Source organism: Tachypleus tridentatus, chromosome 12, assembly GCF_004210375.1.
Source record: "Tachypleus tridentatus isolate NWPU-2018 chromosome 12, ASM421037v1, whole genome shotgun sequence".
Taxonomy (NCBI): domain Eukaryota; kingdom Metazoa; phylum Arthropoda; class Merostomata; order Xiphosura; family Limulidae; genus Tachypleus; species Tachypleus tridentatus.
Window position 1 is genome coordinate 117,027,298 of NC_134836.1, and position 14,912 is coordinate 117,042,209.

Genomic DNA, 14,912 nt, shown 5'->3' on the forward strand with positions numbered 1-14,912 from the left:
CTTTCCATACCTCATTTTTCTGAATAAATTGATAGGATTCACTCAACAGTATTAACCATTACATTCCTTATAATTAACTGGACTAGACTTTCCATACCTCATTTTTCTGAATAAATTGATGGGATTCACTCAACAGTATTAACCATTACATTCCTTATAATTAACTGGACTAGACTTTCCATACCTCATTTTTCTGAATAAATTGATAGGATTCACTCAACAGTATTAACCATTACATTTCTTATAATTAACTGGACTAGACTTTCCATACCTCATTTTTCTGAATAAATTGATAGGATTCACTCAACAGTATTAACCATTACATTTCTTATAATTAACTGGACTAGACTTTCCATACCTCATTTTTCTGAATAAATTGATAGGATTCACTCAACAGTATTAACCATTACATTTCTTATAATTAACTGGACTAGACTTTCCATACCTCATTTTTCTGAATAAATTGATAGGATTCGCTAAACAGTATTAACCATTACATTCCTTATAATTAACTGGACTAGACTTTCCATACCTCATTTTTCTGAATAAATTGATAGGATTCGCTCAACAGTATTAACCATTACATTTCTTATAATTAACTGGACTAGACTTTCCATACCTCATTTTCTCTGAATAAATTGATAGGATTCGCTCAACAGTATTAACCATTACATTTCTTATAATTAACTGGACTAGGCTTTCCATACCTCATTTTTCTGAATAAATTGATAGGATTCACTCAACAGTATTAACCATTACATTTCTTATAATTAACTGGACTAGGCTTTCCATACCTCATTTTTCTGAATAAATTGATAGGATTCACTCAACAGTATTAACCATTACATTTCTTATAATTAACTGGACTAGACTTTCCATGCCTCATTTTTCTGAATAAATTGATAGGATTCACTCAACAGTATTAACCATTACATTTCTTATAATTAACTGGACTAGACTTTCCACACCTCATTTTTCTGAATAAATTGATAGGATTCACTCAACAGTATTAACCATTACATTTCTTATAATTAACTGGACTAGGCTTTCCATACCTCATTTTTCTGAATAAATTGATAGGATTCACTCAACAGTATTAACCATTACATTTCTTATAATTAACTGGACTAGGCTTTCCATACCTCATTTTTTCTGAATAAATTGATAGGATTCACTCAACAGTATTAACCATTACATTTCTTATAATTAACTGGACTAGACTTTCCATACCTCATTTTTCTGAATAAATTGATAGGATTCACTCAACAGTATTAACCATTACATTTCTTATAATTAACTGGACTAGACTTTCCATACCTCATTTTTCTGAATAAATTGATAGGATTCACTCAACAGTATTAACCATTACATTTCTTATAATTAACTGGACTAGTCTTTCCATACCTCATTTTTCTGAATAAATTGATAGGATTCGCTAAACAGTATTAACCATTACAATATTAATGCAGAAATAAATGCTGTTGTTTTTAAGATGGTTTGGTTAAAAACATCTATCTTACAGCATATATACAAATTTATAAATAATTCAGTCTGGAGGGTAAATGTTCATTTAAGTATTGAAGGAGTTGTTTAAAAACCCAGGAAGTATAAAGTTCAGGACTTTGAGGTTAAAATCAGAGTATTTAGAGAGTGGAGTTAAATTTCAAACTCAATGTTGATACATATTTATAAAATATTGTTATGGACACTTAACTCTGGGGCCTGGCATGGTCAGGTGGTTAAGGCATTCCACACGTAATCCGAGGTTCACGGGCTCAAATTCCCATCATCCCAAAACATGCTCGCCCTATTAGTCGTGGAGCGTTAGAATGTAAGGGTCAAAACCACTATTCGTTGGTAAAAGAGTAGCCCAAGAGTCAGAAGTGGGTGATGATGACTAGCTATCTTCACTCTAGTTTTACACTGCAAAATTATGGATAGCTAGCGCAGATAGCCCTCGTATAGCTTTGCGCGAAATTCAAACCAAACCCAACTTAACTCTGGTCTTGTATTATAAGTGGCTCACTATTTCTGTGTGAGTTTTTTCCCCTTACTCAACAGTCAGTCATTATATACGATCCATTCTAGAATATTTATTTAAATTTTTGGAATAAAATATCAACTGCCCCAAGGTACTAAATACTATAGAGCATGTTGTAATAGCTTTTCGTTTTGTGAGGGAGCAAATAACAGACGATTTTAGAGAGACTTAAGCCTCGCAAGTTCTCAATAAGTTAAGAGTTCGTTTGGTATATTTATGTATTTTCCGAAAACGAATGAAACTATACAGAATTTACCTGCGATTATTGTTATTATTGTTGCTTCGAAATTATTATTGTACTTTTTTTGTCGTCGTTGTTGTTGTAACCAGTTTGGTTTTAATATTAAATGTTTATTTGAAACCAAGGATAGAAGTTTCTAATTAAATTTAGATTTTTATATGTGTTTTATTTCTGTAATAAAATTGCTAAATCTTTTCCTAATTTTGGCGACCTCTGGGGTTTCCTTAAAAGTACGATGAAAATGTTTTTAAAATGTTGAAAACTGAAATATAAATAGTTGGCTGACTTAAGCCTAACAAAATATATTCTCAGCATATAAAGTAAACAAACCTATTCCTTTTTACAAAACCATTGTTTTGTGTAATCTTGAATTGAACAAAAATTTGTTATTTGGTGAATAAGATGAACATTCGTTTGCAGTTTCATCCTACGAATCGGATTTTTTAAAGTCCCTTTTATTTGAATCTCAAAATAGTCAGAAGAGGGTAGCTTGAGAGCTGATAGTGGGTGTTATTCAGTACCCATCTTTCCTCAAGTTTATTGGATCAAAATTAGCGAAAAGGGACGGGTTTGGCATGACCGGGTTGTTAAAACACGACTTGGCATGACCAGGTTGTTAGGACATGGCTTGGCATGACCAGGTTGTTAGGACATGGCTTGGCATGACCAGATTTTTAGGACACTCGACTCGTAATCTAAGGGTCGCGGGTTCGAATCTCCGTCACAAAAAACATGCTCGCTCTTTCAGCAGTGGCGGCGTTATAATGTCGGTCAAACCCACAATTCGTTGTTAAAAGAGTAGCCCAAGAGTTGGCGATGGGTGGTGATGACTAGCTGCCTTTTCTCTAGTCTTACACTACTAAATTAGGGATGTCTAGTGCAGATAGTCTTTGTGTAGCTTTGCGCGAAATTAGGAAAAAAACAACAAACGCACAAATGTTTCTTTGCCTAGGATTTAGAGGGTGATTTACATTTATACACCAGTGGCTCCATCTCTACTTCTAATTCGGAAGTATAAGAACACAATGTTCTTAAAACTGAGTAATTGATTCACCATAAATGTTAGAAGTGATTATGAAAATGTTAAGATACAGAAATCAAGTACAACAGCGATATCACACCTTTATCGTGTGAAAATAAACTAGAAGTGGACGCACTCTAGAGACGATGCCTTTGTTTCCAGCCACATTTCTCTAGGAACGAAATATTACAGACAATCGTGTACAAATCGAAACAATAATACTCTGCACAAAAATGGCGGAAAAACGCCATGTTGAAAAGAGGTGAAAAGAGCAGTTTGTAAGTTTCTGAAGAAGATATACAACTCTGATACTGTTAATGACTCTATCAATAAAAGTGGTCAGGACAAGGAACAAAAAGGAATTCTGAAAGTACTGATAACACGTTCTTTACAAGACAGGCGATTGTCGAGTTCTTACTGTTAATACACTTGTGAATGTTATTCTTTTGCATTAAGATCCACATTATTAAGTTCAAATGGTCACAATAGAATGATCACAGTTAGAGACGTGAGGTGTTTTCACATATATCAAAGTGTGAACCAGTTTCCGAACTTTGGAAAGGTGAACAACAAGTAGGTACAAGTTTGGTGATCTATACAAAAGTGATGGCATTTTGACTGATGAAACACACAAGCAATTCCCAGACGAACGCAACTCATGGAGCGAAGATTTCCTCTTCAGATGTGGTGAAAACGTACCGCAACAATAGAAATGCGAAATGAACAATAAAGACCATGGCTTGGTCTGCACAAAATCCTGTATATAGAATTTTGTGTCTACGTGACTTTAGGTAGAAACTGAGAAAGTTAAAAGATGATCAAATGACTTGTCTCAGTTGTGGGGAGCAATACAAGAAATTTGGAACAGTATTCAATAATGTAATTACAGCAACATAGAAAATTATAACACTATGTATAAAGCAAACATTTACATATATAGCATTATTGAATATTACACCTTATTAAGTTTACGCCTACTTGTTTGTCACCCCTTTATGTGTATTGCTTTTCCATGTATAAATGTGTGTGTTTGAACAAATGTGTACATAGATGTGTGTGTTTAAAAATGTGCAGTCGTTAAAGTGATTCCATATAAAACGTTTTAGCATGTCTTTTAAGCATTGACGATGTTACATGTTCAATATGTTGCATATTTTATGGAATTCGATGTAAGCTGGTTACTTTAGACCTTTTACGCCCTTGCAATATTGTTTTGGAAAATTTTAGTCTTTAACACTCATCTTCATGAATAGATTTTCGATGCAGAAAACTGATTGCGTGGGAGGGTTCTCAAGTTAAAACTAGAAACAGAAAACTACCAAGATCTCTCCACGCCCACTCTTATTCGTACCGCAAGCCTACTGACGTCAAAGCTTCCGTTGTGACGTTTATCATCCAGGCACCCCACAGCTGTCAATCCGCCATTGTGGTTCAAGGATCGTACGAAAGCACCTGCAACGGCGGGAGTCTTGCAGGGAAAGCTAGTTTAGAAATATCTTGTGCCGGTGAACTTCCGATAGCTAAGCCTAAGTCTTTGTCTCACAGTTAACATTTGCTATAAACATATAATTTTTTATCACCTCGTAATTCTAATTCTTTTGACAGACGACATGAATGTGTAAGCGGCTCATCAACTTTACTGCACTCGATTAGCGATCACCATGACGCAAGGGTGGATGTTGCTTACACTGTTCCTGCTTTATCATGATGTGAAGGATGTCCGTCCGGAAAGCAATGTCGGTAAGGTTATGAGAACTGTCTCTTTACCACTGTATCAGCTTTAGTCTTGATTTGCTATTCATGTTCGAACTAACAATGATAAAAAAAATAAGGCTTAACTGAATTCAGCGAGCGTTATCAGCTTTTGCTGTCTTTTCATATTCGCTGACAGTTTTTTAAACACTTTATTTTTTAACAAAAATAAACGCAATCTATGGAAACATTTAGGTTTGGCGTGTGTAAAATGACGTTCGCACAAGTTTACAGTATATACTATTTTTATTTTTTTTTATTCTGAAAGTATTGTCAGAAACGAAAACATCTAGGTCGAACGTTGCGAGGTAGGGTTCTAATTGGTGGTTTGTAGAAATTCGTTATGAGTATTGAAGCTGCATCCATGCTTGTATTAATAAATTGACACATAATTATGAAAATCAGACTAGTCTACGACCAAAGACGCTGTGACGTTTTGCGTAGATGAGATTTTCCATGATTTTTGGGGAATTCTTGTATCATAACGAATGATGTATGTGAAGCCTAACTCCGTGTATTAGCACTTACAGTACCGACACAGTCAGTACTCGAGTTCCTATGATTCGGTCTTTCCTTTACACACTCGCTATTCTATCTCTTTGGTGACTAAAGTGTACCATATGGTGGACTAGCCAGTGGTAAAGAGTGCAGGAATATTAGATCAACTAGTTTAGTTCTCAAGACAAAAATGTGTGATTTTTCGATAGAGAGTATAACTATCTTACGTCATCCGTATTGAAGTGTTCACACGTAAAATGTGAACGCAGTATACTATATTAAATTGTTTATTGTTACTTCCTAGACGAAGTGACGAAGATTTATATCAATTAATACGCGTAATGATTTCGCTCGTTACCAAAAACCAAGTAAAAACATATTAAGCGAAGTTCTGTGGGATGTACATATTGTGCAATTAATTACCAGTAGAGAAACTATGTTGATACAACCAATGTAAACTCAGAAATGACGAAAGACATGGAGGTCGGTGTACGTCATAACGCCCTCTATAGGTTGACACAGCTAAAATCACGTTGTTTTGGTAATGAATACAACTGACTAGAAAATAACTAACTGAAACCTCATTCTAGTTGGGTTTTTTTTTTCATCACGGTCAATATAACCACTCTCTTTGTTAGGTATTGTCATTATCACAGAGATTTTAATCATTAGTGGACAATGCCATACTAGGAGCTATCACAGAGATTTTAATCATTACTGAACAATGCCATACTAGGAGCTATCACAGAGATTTTAATCATTACTGAACAATCCCATACTAGGAGCTATCACAGAGATTTTAATCATTACTGAACAATCCCATACTAGGAGCTATCACAGAGATTTTAATCATTACTGGACAATGCCATACTAGGAGCTATCACAGAGATTTTAATCATTACTGGACAATGCCATACTAGGAGCTATCACAGAGATTTTAATCATTACTGGACAATCCCATACTAGGAGCTATCACAGAGATTTTAATCATTACTGGACAATGCCATACTAGGAGCTATCACAGAGATTTTAATCATTACTGGACAATGCCATACTAGGAGCTATCACAGAGATTTTAATCATTACTGGACAATCCCATACTAGGAGCTATCACAGAGATTTTAATCATTACTGCACAGTGCCATAATATGAGTTAACTTAATGCATACCAAACGTAGGATATTTATCATCTGATACGTTACAATAATAACACATTTAGGAACAACGTGTAATTTGTGTGGTATCATTGTTGTGTTTGTAACCAGTTCAAAACGTTTTAAAAATTGCAATAAAAATGGTGATTTGTAGTGTTTCAGTAATTATTATCAAAACAGTTTTTTAATATTTGATGCTAAAATTTTGCTCTTGTTTTTTTTTTATTTCGCGCAAAGCTACTCGAAGGCTATCTGCACTAGCCGTGTGTTTGTGTTTTCTTATAGCAAAGCTACCTCGGGCTATCTGCTGAGCCCACCGAGGGAATCGAACCCCTGATTTTAGCGTTGTAAATCCGGAGACATACCGCTGTACTGCACTAGCCATCCCTAATTTAGTAGTGTAAGACTAGAGGAAGGCAGCTAGTCATCACCACTCACCGCCAACTCTTGGGCTACTCTTTTACCAATGAATAGTGGGATTGACCGTCACGTTATAACGCTCCCACGGCTGAAAGGGCGAGCATGTTTGGTACGACGAGGGTTCGAACCCACGACCCTCAGATGACAAGTCAAACACCTTAACCCACCTGGCCATGCCGGGCTTTAAGGCTAAAAGAAAGGAAACGTGCACATTAGAGAAAATGTTCGTTTTTACCGTGTTCAGAAAAAAAAAGTATATTGAATATTCAGAACTATGTTGTGTGATGGATAATTTTTAAAAATTACGTTTACGTCTTAATGTTTGTGAAACATAATATCGTCATAAGAATAATCAGAACACAAATATACTCAGCAGTGGCACCATTTTGGGAATTAACGTGTGTTGGCATCATTATTTTGTCATGCTGACGTCACTCTGTAAAGAGACGCCAGAGTGAAGATTTTGTACTAAATAAAACTCATAATGTATTTCCGTACATGGGGTCAGGCATGACCGGGTGGGTTAAGGCGTGCAACTCTAATCTGAGGGTCGCGGGTTGGAATCCCGGTCGCACCAAACATGTTCGCTCTTTCAGCAGTGGGGGCGTTATAATGTGACGGTCAATCCCACTATTCATTGGTAAAAGAGTAGCCCAAGAGTTGGCGGTGGGTGGTGATGACTAGCTGCCTTCCCTCTAGTCTTACACTGCTAAATTAGGGCGGCTAGCGCAGATAGCTCTCGAGTAGCTTTGCGCGAAATTCAAAAACAAACAATCCGTACATGGTTTTTCAATAGCTTTTAATTTTATTTGAGGCGACTTTATGACACACGTTACGCATTATTAAACATACTAATCACGTTCAATGTACCTGGTACCTTAATCACATTCAGTGTACCTGGTACCTTTAAAACACGCTTTTATCTCTTTATTACTGTTTATTTGATACGCTCATGCAAATATTCTTAATATTATTGGCTATTGTTCAATAAAATTATTTTCTATTCTGTCTGTTGCACTTTATGTTTGGAGTTTTTTTCTTTTCCAAGAGAACTTTTAACGGGACTGAACTCAATGCAATTAAAAGTTAAATGCTGGCTGTGAGGTAGTTAAAATAAAAAAACAAATGCTTTGTTAAAATTTGGCTATAAGTAAAAACAACATGTGGACCAAAATAATAATAAGATCAAGTTAGTCCTAACAGATTTTTTAGGATAACAAGCTGTTTTCTTATGTAGAGGTCAAAGTTCACTACAGGTCATTCAGGTCTAGTTTGTAGGGTAGTTTAATTCGTATTATTTCTTAACACTTCTCTATGAATGGCTCCTCGTGCAATTAGAAAGGTTAATGTTCTCATAAAACAAAAAATACAATTATTTTGGTTTTACAATAATTACGTAATGGATATATCGATATCCTACATTAAATATGTCTTTTTTTTTGGTTTAGTACTTTTTTGGTAGTTTTGTTAATAAGTTTTTCTCTGTCTACACTTGTCAAGTTTTGTCCTAGTTGAAAAACTATAGAAGGATTCGAGAACAAACATACGAGAACAAACATACAAAGTCACTTACAATATGATATGGTATAGGCCAAGAACTTTCTTTCCAAGCTTTGAAACATGACCTGCCATATTACTTTTTAACATCAGGTTGCCAGAACTGTCAACAAAACGCATGTGCGTCTGTGTTTTAAATGTCTCTTCAGGGTGATTCAGACCCTAAAGTGATACCCAGTAAAAGTGATACCCAGTGTATTCGGGCTCATCATGTTAACACATCAGTCGGGCTCAATTCTCGAAAGTTGATTCATGTAGTTAATATTTCATTTGTGTAAAGTGTTACATGTTAGTATTTGATCTTCGTAATATTACATCTTCGTGTCACATACTGCACCCTACCCAGGTTTAAGATAGTATTTAATCCGTGTAAAATCTTACATAGATTTGGATAGATCACCTTAACTTTGGATTTAGTTGTTATTTGATTTATGTAAAGAGTTACGTGTTACACTCTAACTTCTACTAAGTATATGATCCATGTAAGGCGTTGCATGCTACACCCCAATCCTGGTTCTAATTAGTATTCCATAGAGCATTCTCAAACTGAAGAAAGGTATTATTTGTGAATCAAGGTACAGAAAATGATGGAGTTACAGAGAGTGTTCCATTAAAAGTGTTTATCAAATATAACGCTACGACAAAAAGTCAAAGATCACAGACAAGAGAAAAGCTGAAATGACCCTTGAGCACGAAACTGTGGCTATTGTAAGTGCTGCACGTTGTGATATTGATCGCTGTCTACCTGTGTATGCTACTGAGGACAACTCTATTGATTGTGATACCTTTCTGGTTCTTATGCTAATTTGTAGTTATTATGCTAGAAAGTCGAATACAATCCCTCCCTACATCATTATAGTGAGTAGCGGTGTTTTCCTCTGGTATTTAATTTGTTTTATGCTGGAAGATTAACATAATTAACATTATTTCTGAGTGACAGGATAAAAAAAATATTGCTACACGTACAGCCAAAGTTAACGAGTTTTATTGTTTACTTGATCCATAGTATCTTGAAAATTCAATCATACTTTGCAGCTTTCCACCCTTTTATTAAAAACAAATAACTGTGGTATTCTACTTTCCACCCTTTTATTAAAAACAAATAACTGTGGTATTCTACTTTCCACCCTTTTATTAAAACAAATAACTGTGGTATTCTACTCCACTTCCTTCAGTAAGAAATAACTGTGGTATTCTACTTTCCACACTTCCTTCAGTAAGAAATAACTGTGTAATTCTACTTTCCACACTTCCTTTAGTAACAAACAACTGTGGTATTCTACTTTCCACACTTCCTTCAGTGAAATAACTGTGGTATTCTACTTTCCACACTTTCTTCAGTAAGAAATAACTGTGGTATTCTACTTTCCACACTTCCTTCAGTAAGAAATAACTGTGGTATTCTACTTTCCACACTTCCTTCAGTGAAATAACTGTGGTGTTCTACTCCACACTTCCTTCAGTGAAATAACTGTGGTATCTACTTTCCACACTTCCTTCAGTAGAAATAACTGTGGTATTCTACTTTCCGCACTTCCTTCAGTAAGAAATAACTGTGGTGTTCTACTCCACACTTCCTTCAGTGAAATAACTGTGGTATTCTACTTTCCACACTTTCTTCAGTAAGAAATAACTGTGGTATTCTACTTTCCACACTTTCTTCAGTGAAATAACTGTGGTATTCTACTTTCCACACTTTCTTCAGTAAGAAATAACTGTGGTATTCTACTTTCCACACTTCCTTCAGTAAGAAATAACTGTGGTATTCTGCTTTCCACACTTTCTTCAGTAAAATAACTGTGGTATTCTACTTTCCACACTTTCTTCAGTAAGAAATAACTGTGGTATTCTACTCCACACTTCCTTCAGTAATAAATAACTGTGGTATTCTACTTTCCACACTTCAGCAGTAAGAAATACCTGTGGTATTCTACTTTCTTCCTTCAGTAAGAAATAACTGTGGTATTCTACTTTCTTCCTTCAGTAAAATAACTGTGGTATTCTACTTTCTTCCTTCAGTAGAAATAACTGTGGTATTCTACTTTCCACACTTCCTTTAGTAACAAACAACTGTGGTATTCTACTTTCCACACTTCCTTCAGTAAGAAATAACTGTGGTATTCTACTTTCCACACTTTCTTCAGTGAGAATAACTGTGGTATTCTACTTTCCACACTTCCTTCAGTAAGAAATAACTGTGGTATTCTACTTTCCACACTTCCTTCAGTGAAATAACTGTGGTATTCTACTTTCCACACTTCCTTCAGTAAGAAATAACTGTGGTATTCTACTTTCCGCACTTCCTTCAGTAAGAAATAACTGTGGTATTCTACTTTCCGCACTTCCTTCAGTAAGAAATAACTGTGGTATTCTACTTTCCACAGTTCCTTCAGTAAGAAATAACTGTGGTATTCTACTTTCCACACTTTCTTCAGTGAGAATAACTGTGGTATTCTACTTTCCACACTTTCTTCAGTAAGAAATAACTGTGGTATTCTACTCCCACACTTTCTTCAGTGAAATAACTGTGGTATTCTACTTTCCACACTTCCTTCAGTAAGAAATAACTGTGGTATTCTACTTTCCACACTTTCTTCAGTAAGAAATAACTGTGGTATTCTACTTTCCACACTTTCTTCAGTAAGAAATAACTGTGGTATTCTACTTTCCACACTTCCTTCAGTAATAAATAACTGTGGTATTCTACTTTCCACACTTCCTTCAGTAATAAATAACTGTGGTATTCTACTTTCCACACTTCCTTCAGTAAGAAATAACTGTGGTATTCTACTTTCTTCCTTCAGTAAGAAATAACTGTGGTATTCTACTTTCTTCCTTCAGTAAGAAATAACTGTGGTATTCTACTTTCCACACTTCCTTCAGTAAGAAATAACTGTGGTATTCTACTTTCCACACTTCCTTCAGTGAAATAACTGTGGTATTCTACTTTCCACACTTCCTTCAGTAAGAAATATCTGTTGTATTCTACTTTCCACACTTCCTTCAGTGAAATAACTGTGGTATTCTACTTTCCACACTTCCTTCAGTGAAATAACTGTGGTATTCTACTTTCCACACTTCCTTCAGTAAGAAATAACTGTGGTATTCTACTTTCCACACTTCCTTCAGTAAGAAATAACTGTGGTATTCTACTTTCCACACTTCCTTCAGTAAGAAATATCTGTGGTATTCTACTTTCCACACTTCCTTCAGTAAGAAATAACTGTGGTATTCTACTTTCCACACTTCCTTTATTAACAAATAACTGTGATATTCTACTTTCCACACTTGCTTTAGTAACAAATATATGGGTATTCTACTTTCCACACTTCCTTCAGTAAGAAATAACTGTGGTATTCTACTTTCCACACTTCCTTTATTAACAAATAACTGTGATATTCTACTTTTCACACTTGCTTTAGTAACAAATATCTGTGGTATTTTACTTTCCACACTTGCTTTAGTAAGAAATAACTGTGGTGTTCTACTTTCCACACTTCCTTTAGTAACAAATATTTGTTGTATGTTACTTTCCACACTTCCTTTAGTAAGAAATAACTGTGGTATTCTTCTTTCCACACTTCTTTTGGTAACAAATATCTATGGTATTCTACTTTCCACACTTCATTTAGTAACAAATAACTGTGATATTCTACTTTCCACACTTCCTTTAGTAACAAATGACTGTAGTAGTATACATTGAACTCCTTCTTTGGGAATAGGTAAAATTTTGGATTTATTAAAATACCAAGGAAATGGAAAAGGACTGTTATTATTATTTAATAGAATAAGGAAGATAAACAATAAATAAAGAAGTAGCGCCATCTAATCCTATTATCTTACTTATATAAACTATTGACACGAGTTATACAAAAGATTGGATAGAATTCTGGACGGATGTCATCCAAGAGAACATGTGGGCTTCGGCACTATTTCTTAAACAACATATGATAATTACCAGTAACTCACCAAGTAATAGAAGAATCAATTGAATTCATATCACCTTTAGGTGTGGGACTTGTTGCTTATAATAAACATACAACTCTGTAGAAAATAGCATGATATTAAGTGATTTAGTTAGAACAGCCATCAATCTAACGTACGTTAAAATTGTTTATATATATATATATATGTGTGTGTGTGTGTGTGTGTGTGTGACAGTGGGATACAATACCTGAAAATCTTTACAACAACTTTACGAGAAGTGAGTTAGAGAAAGAAGGTATAGAAATAAACATTAACTGATCTGATTAGGTTTGTAAATGATGTAACTCTCGTTACAAATTATACAAAAATAATGTTGAATAGTTTGTATCCTAATAGTCAGAAAACTGGATAAAAAACACAAAGGAAAACACCAAACCTGTGACCAACTGTCATGACACAGATACCATCGAAATTGAGAATGAAAAAATGTAGAAAGTGTAACAGTATAAATATTTAGAAAGACCATCTGGATGGAAAACACAACAAGGAAAGAACTGATAAGAACCAAAGCAACATAGCGATGTTTTGCAATGGATAAAGGAATTCTATAGGGTCAAGATGACCCTGTCACTTTGAAGGAAAATACCAACCTTAACATATGGTGGATAAATATGGACACTAACAAAAGAGATAAGTAAAAATACAGAAACCATACAAAAACTGTCGAGAAAAAATATTTCATTTATCGCTAGAAATATGGAGAAATGACGAAAAATAAAATCAACATATCTAATAGATACAGTAAGGTTCCTTCTGAGAATGAAACGAATGTTGGCGGGGTAAGGTGCTCCGATAATAAGTGGACATTAAGAACAATGGAATGGCAACCTAAGATAGGGAAAATATATCAAGGAATGCAAAAGAAAATATGAAAAGATTATATACTCGTATAGTAACGGAAGCAGAAATCAGATGGACAAAGAAAGCTAAGAATAGGAAATACTGGATTGTTGTGATGACAGACTACATCCAACAAGGGATTACTGCAGCTTAGATAGATAGAACCAGAACTATGGTATTCTACTTTCCAGCTGTTTTTTAGGGACAGATGGTTGAAGTATGCTGCTTAACAGTGTTTGTGTGTAAACACGTGTTTTACAACTGATACTGTTCATTTTATCTATTATTTCTGACAAGTCCTAACAGTTTCAGTAACGTTTCCCAGTACTAAAAACTAATGTTCAATATTTCTACTCCTAAAGCTGTCCATCACAAACTTATCTCCAAGTTACCAGAGAAGGTAAAAATAGCCACGATTACAAGTGCAAGAGATGACAGTCCAAAATTCATCCTCATGTGGACAGAATAAGTATAGACAGCCATAATTCCTAGGACAGGAACTGATAAATCCTGGACTTATGTCGTACATTGGTAAACTACGACAGTCGTCAGTCATGTTTCCTAAGTATACAGATCGTCGTAAACTACGTTTTGTTTTCACTTTCCGACCACAATTCATGGAAGCAGCTCCTGGAATTTGTAATTTCTTACCAACACCCAGACCTTCCTTCACACACTTTTTTGTGGCATAGTTTCGTGACATGATAGTTGGCTGTAGTCCAGAAGCGATAACTGTTTCTTTATCCACTATAACAACATATGTACTGATAACTATTATGCTCTGTTAGTATGTTACAGAATAGTGGTTCGTTATTAAGAGTTCTCTTTCACGTTATTTGAAACTTTCTACCAAATTAAGTGTTATTAATTGAACTTCACGTTTCGTTTCTAGAGTAGCTCGTCAGGACACAACTAGAGCAAGTTCTCATAATGACATCTGAACTTCACGTTTCGTTTCTAGAGTAGCTTGTTAGAACACGACCAGAGCAAGTTCTCATTATGACATCTGTTTTTGTTTCACTCCTGTTTAATCATCTGTCAACAATATTTATGTTCTGTGTTCCATTTTCATACGCGTAAACTACTTGGCAGAAACTTTACACAGTGATATTCTAACTCTAATGTTCACGTGGTCAAGTGTTGTGTTCTCTTGCTTGATAGGTGCTTTATACAGTGATATTCTAACCCTAATGTTCACGTGGTCAAGTGTTGTGTTCTCTTGCTTGATAGGTACTTTATACAGTGATATTCTAACCCTAATGTTCACGTGGTCAAGTGTTGTGTTCTCTTGCTTGATAGGTACTTTATACAGTGATATTCTAACTCTAATGTTCATGTGGTCAAGTGTCGTGTTCTCTTGCTTGATAGGTACTTTATACAGTGATATTCTAACCCTAATGT

At 35.0% G+C, this 14,912-nt stretch overlaps 1 protein-coding gene across 1 annotated transcript in view; it reads left to right on the forward strand.

The window, feature by feature from the left end:
• The first annotated feature begins 4,707 nt into the window (after positions 1-4,707).
• Positions 4,708-14,912, forward strand: part of LOC143235742 (uncharacterized) — a 103,938-nt gene continuing 93,733 nt past the window's right edge. The window contains exon 1 of the mRNA XM_076473948.1: positions 4,708-5,043. Coding sequence (XP_076330063.1) covers positions 4,965-5,043 — 79 coding nt within the window. The 5' untranslated portion in view covers positions 4,708-4,964. The remainder of the gene's footprint in view (positions 5,044-14,912) is intronic.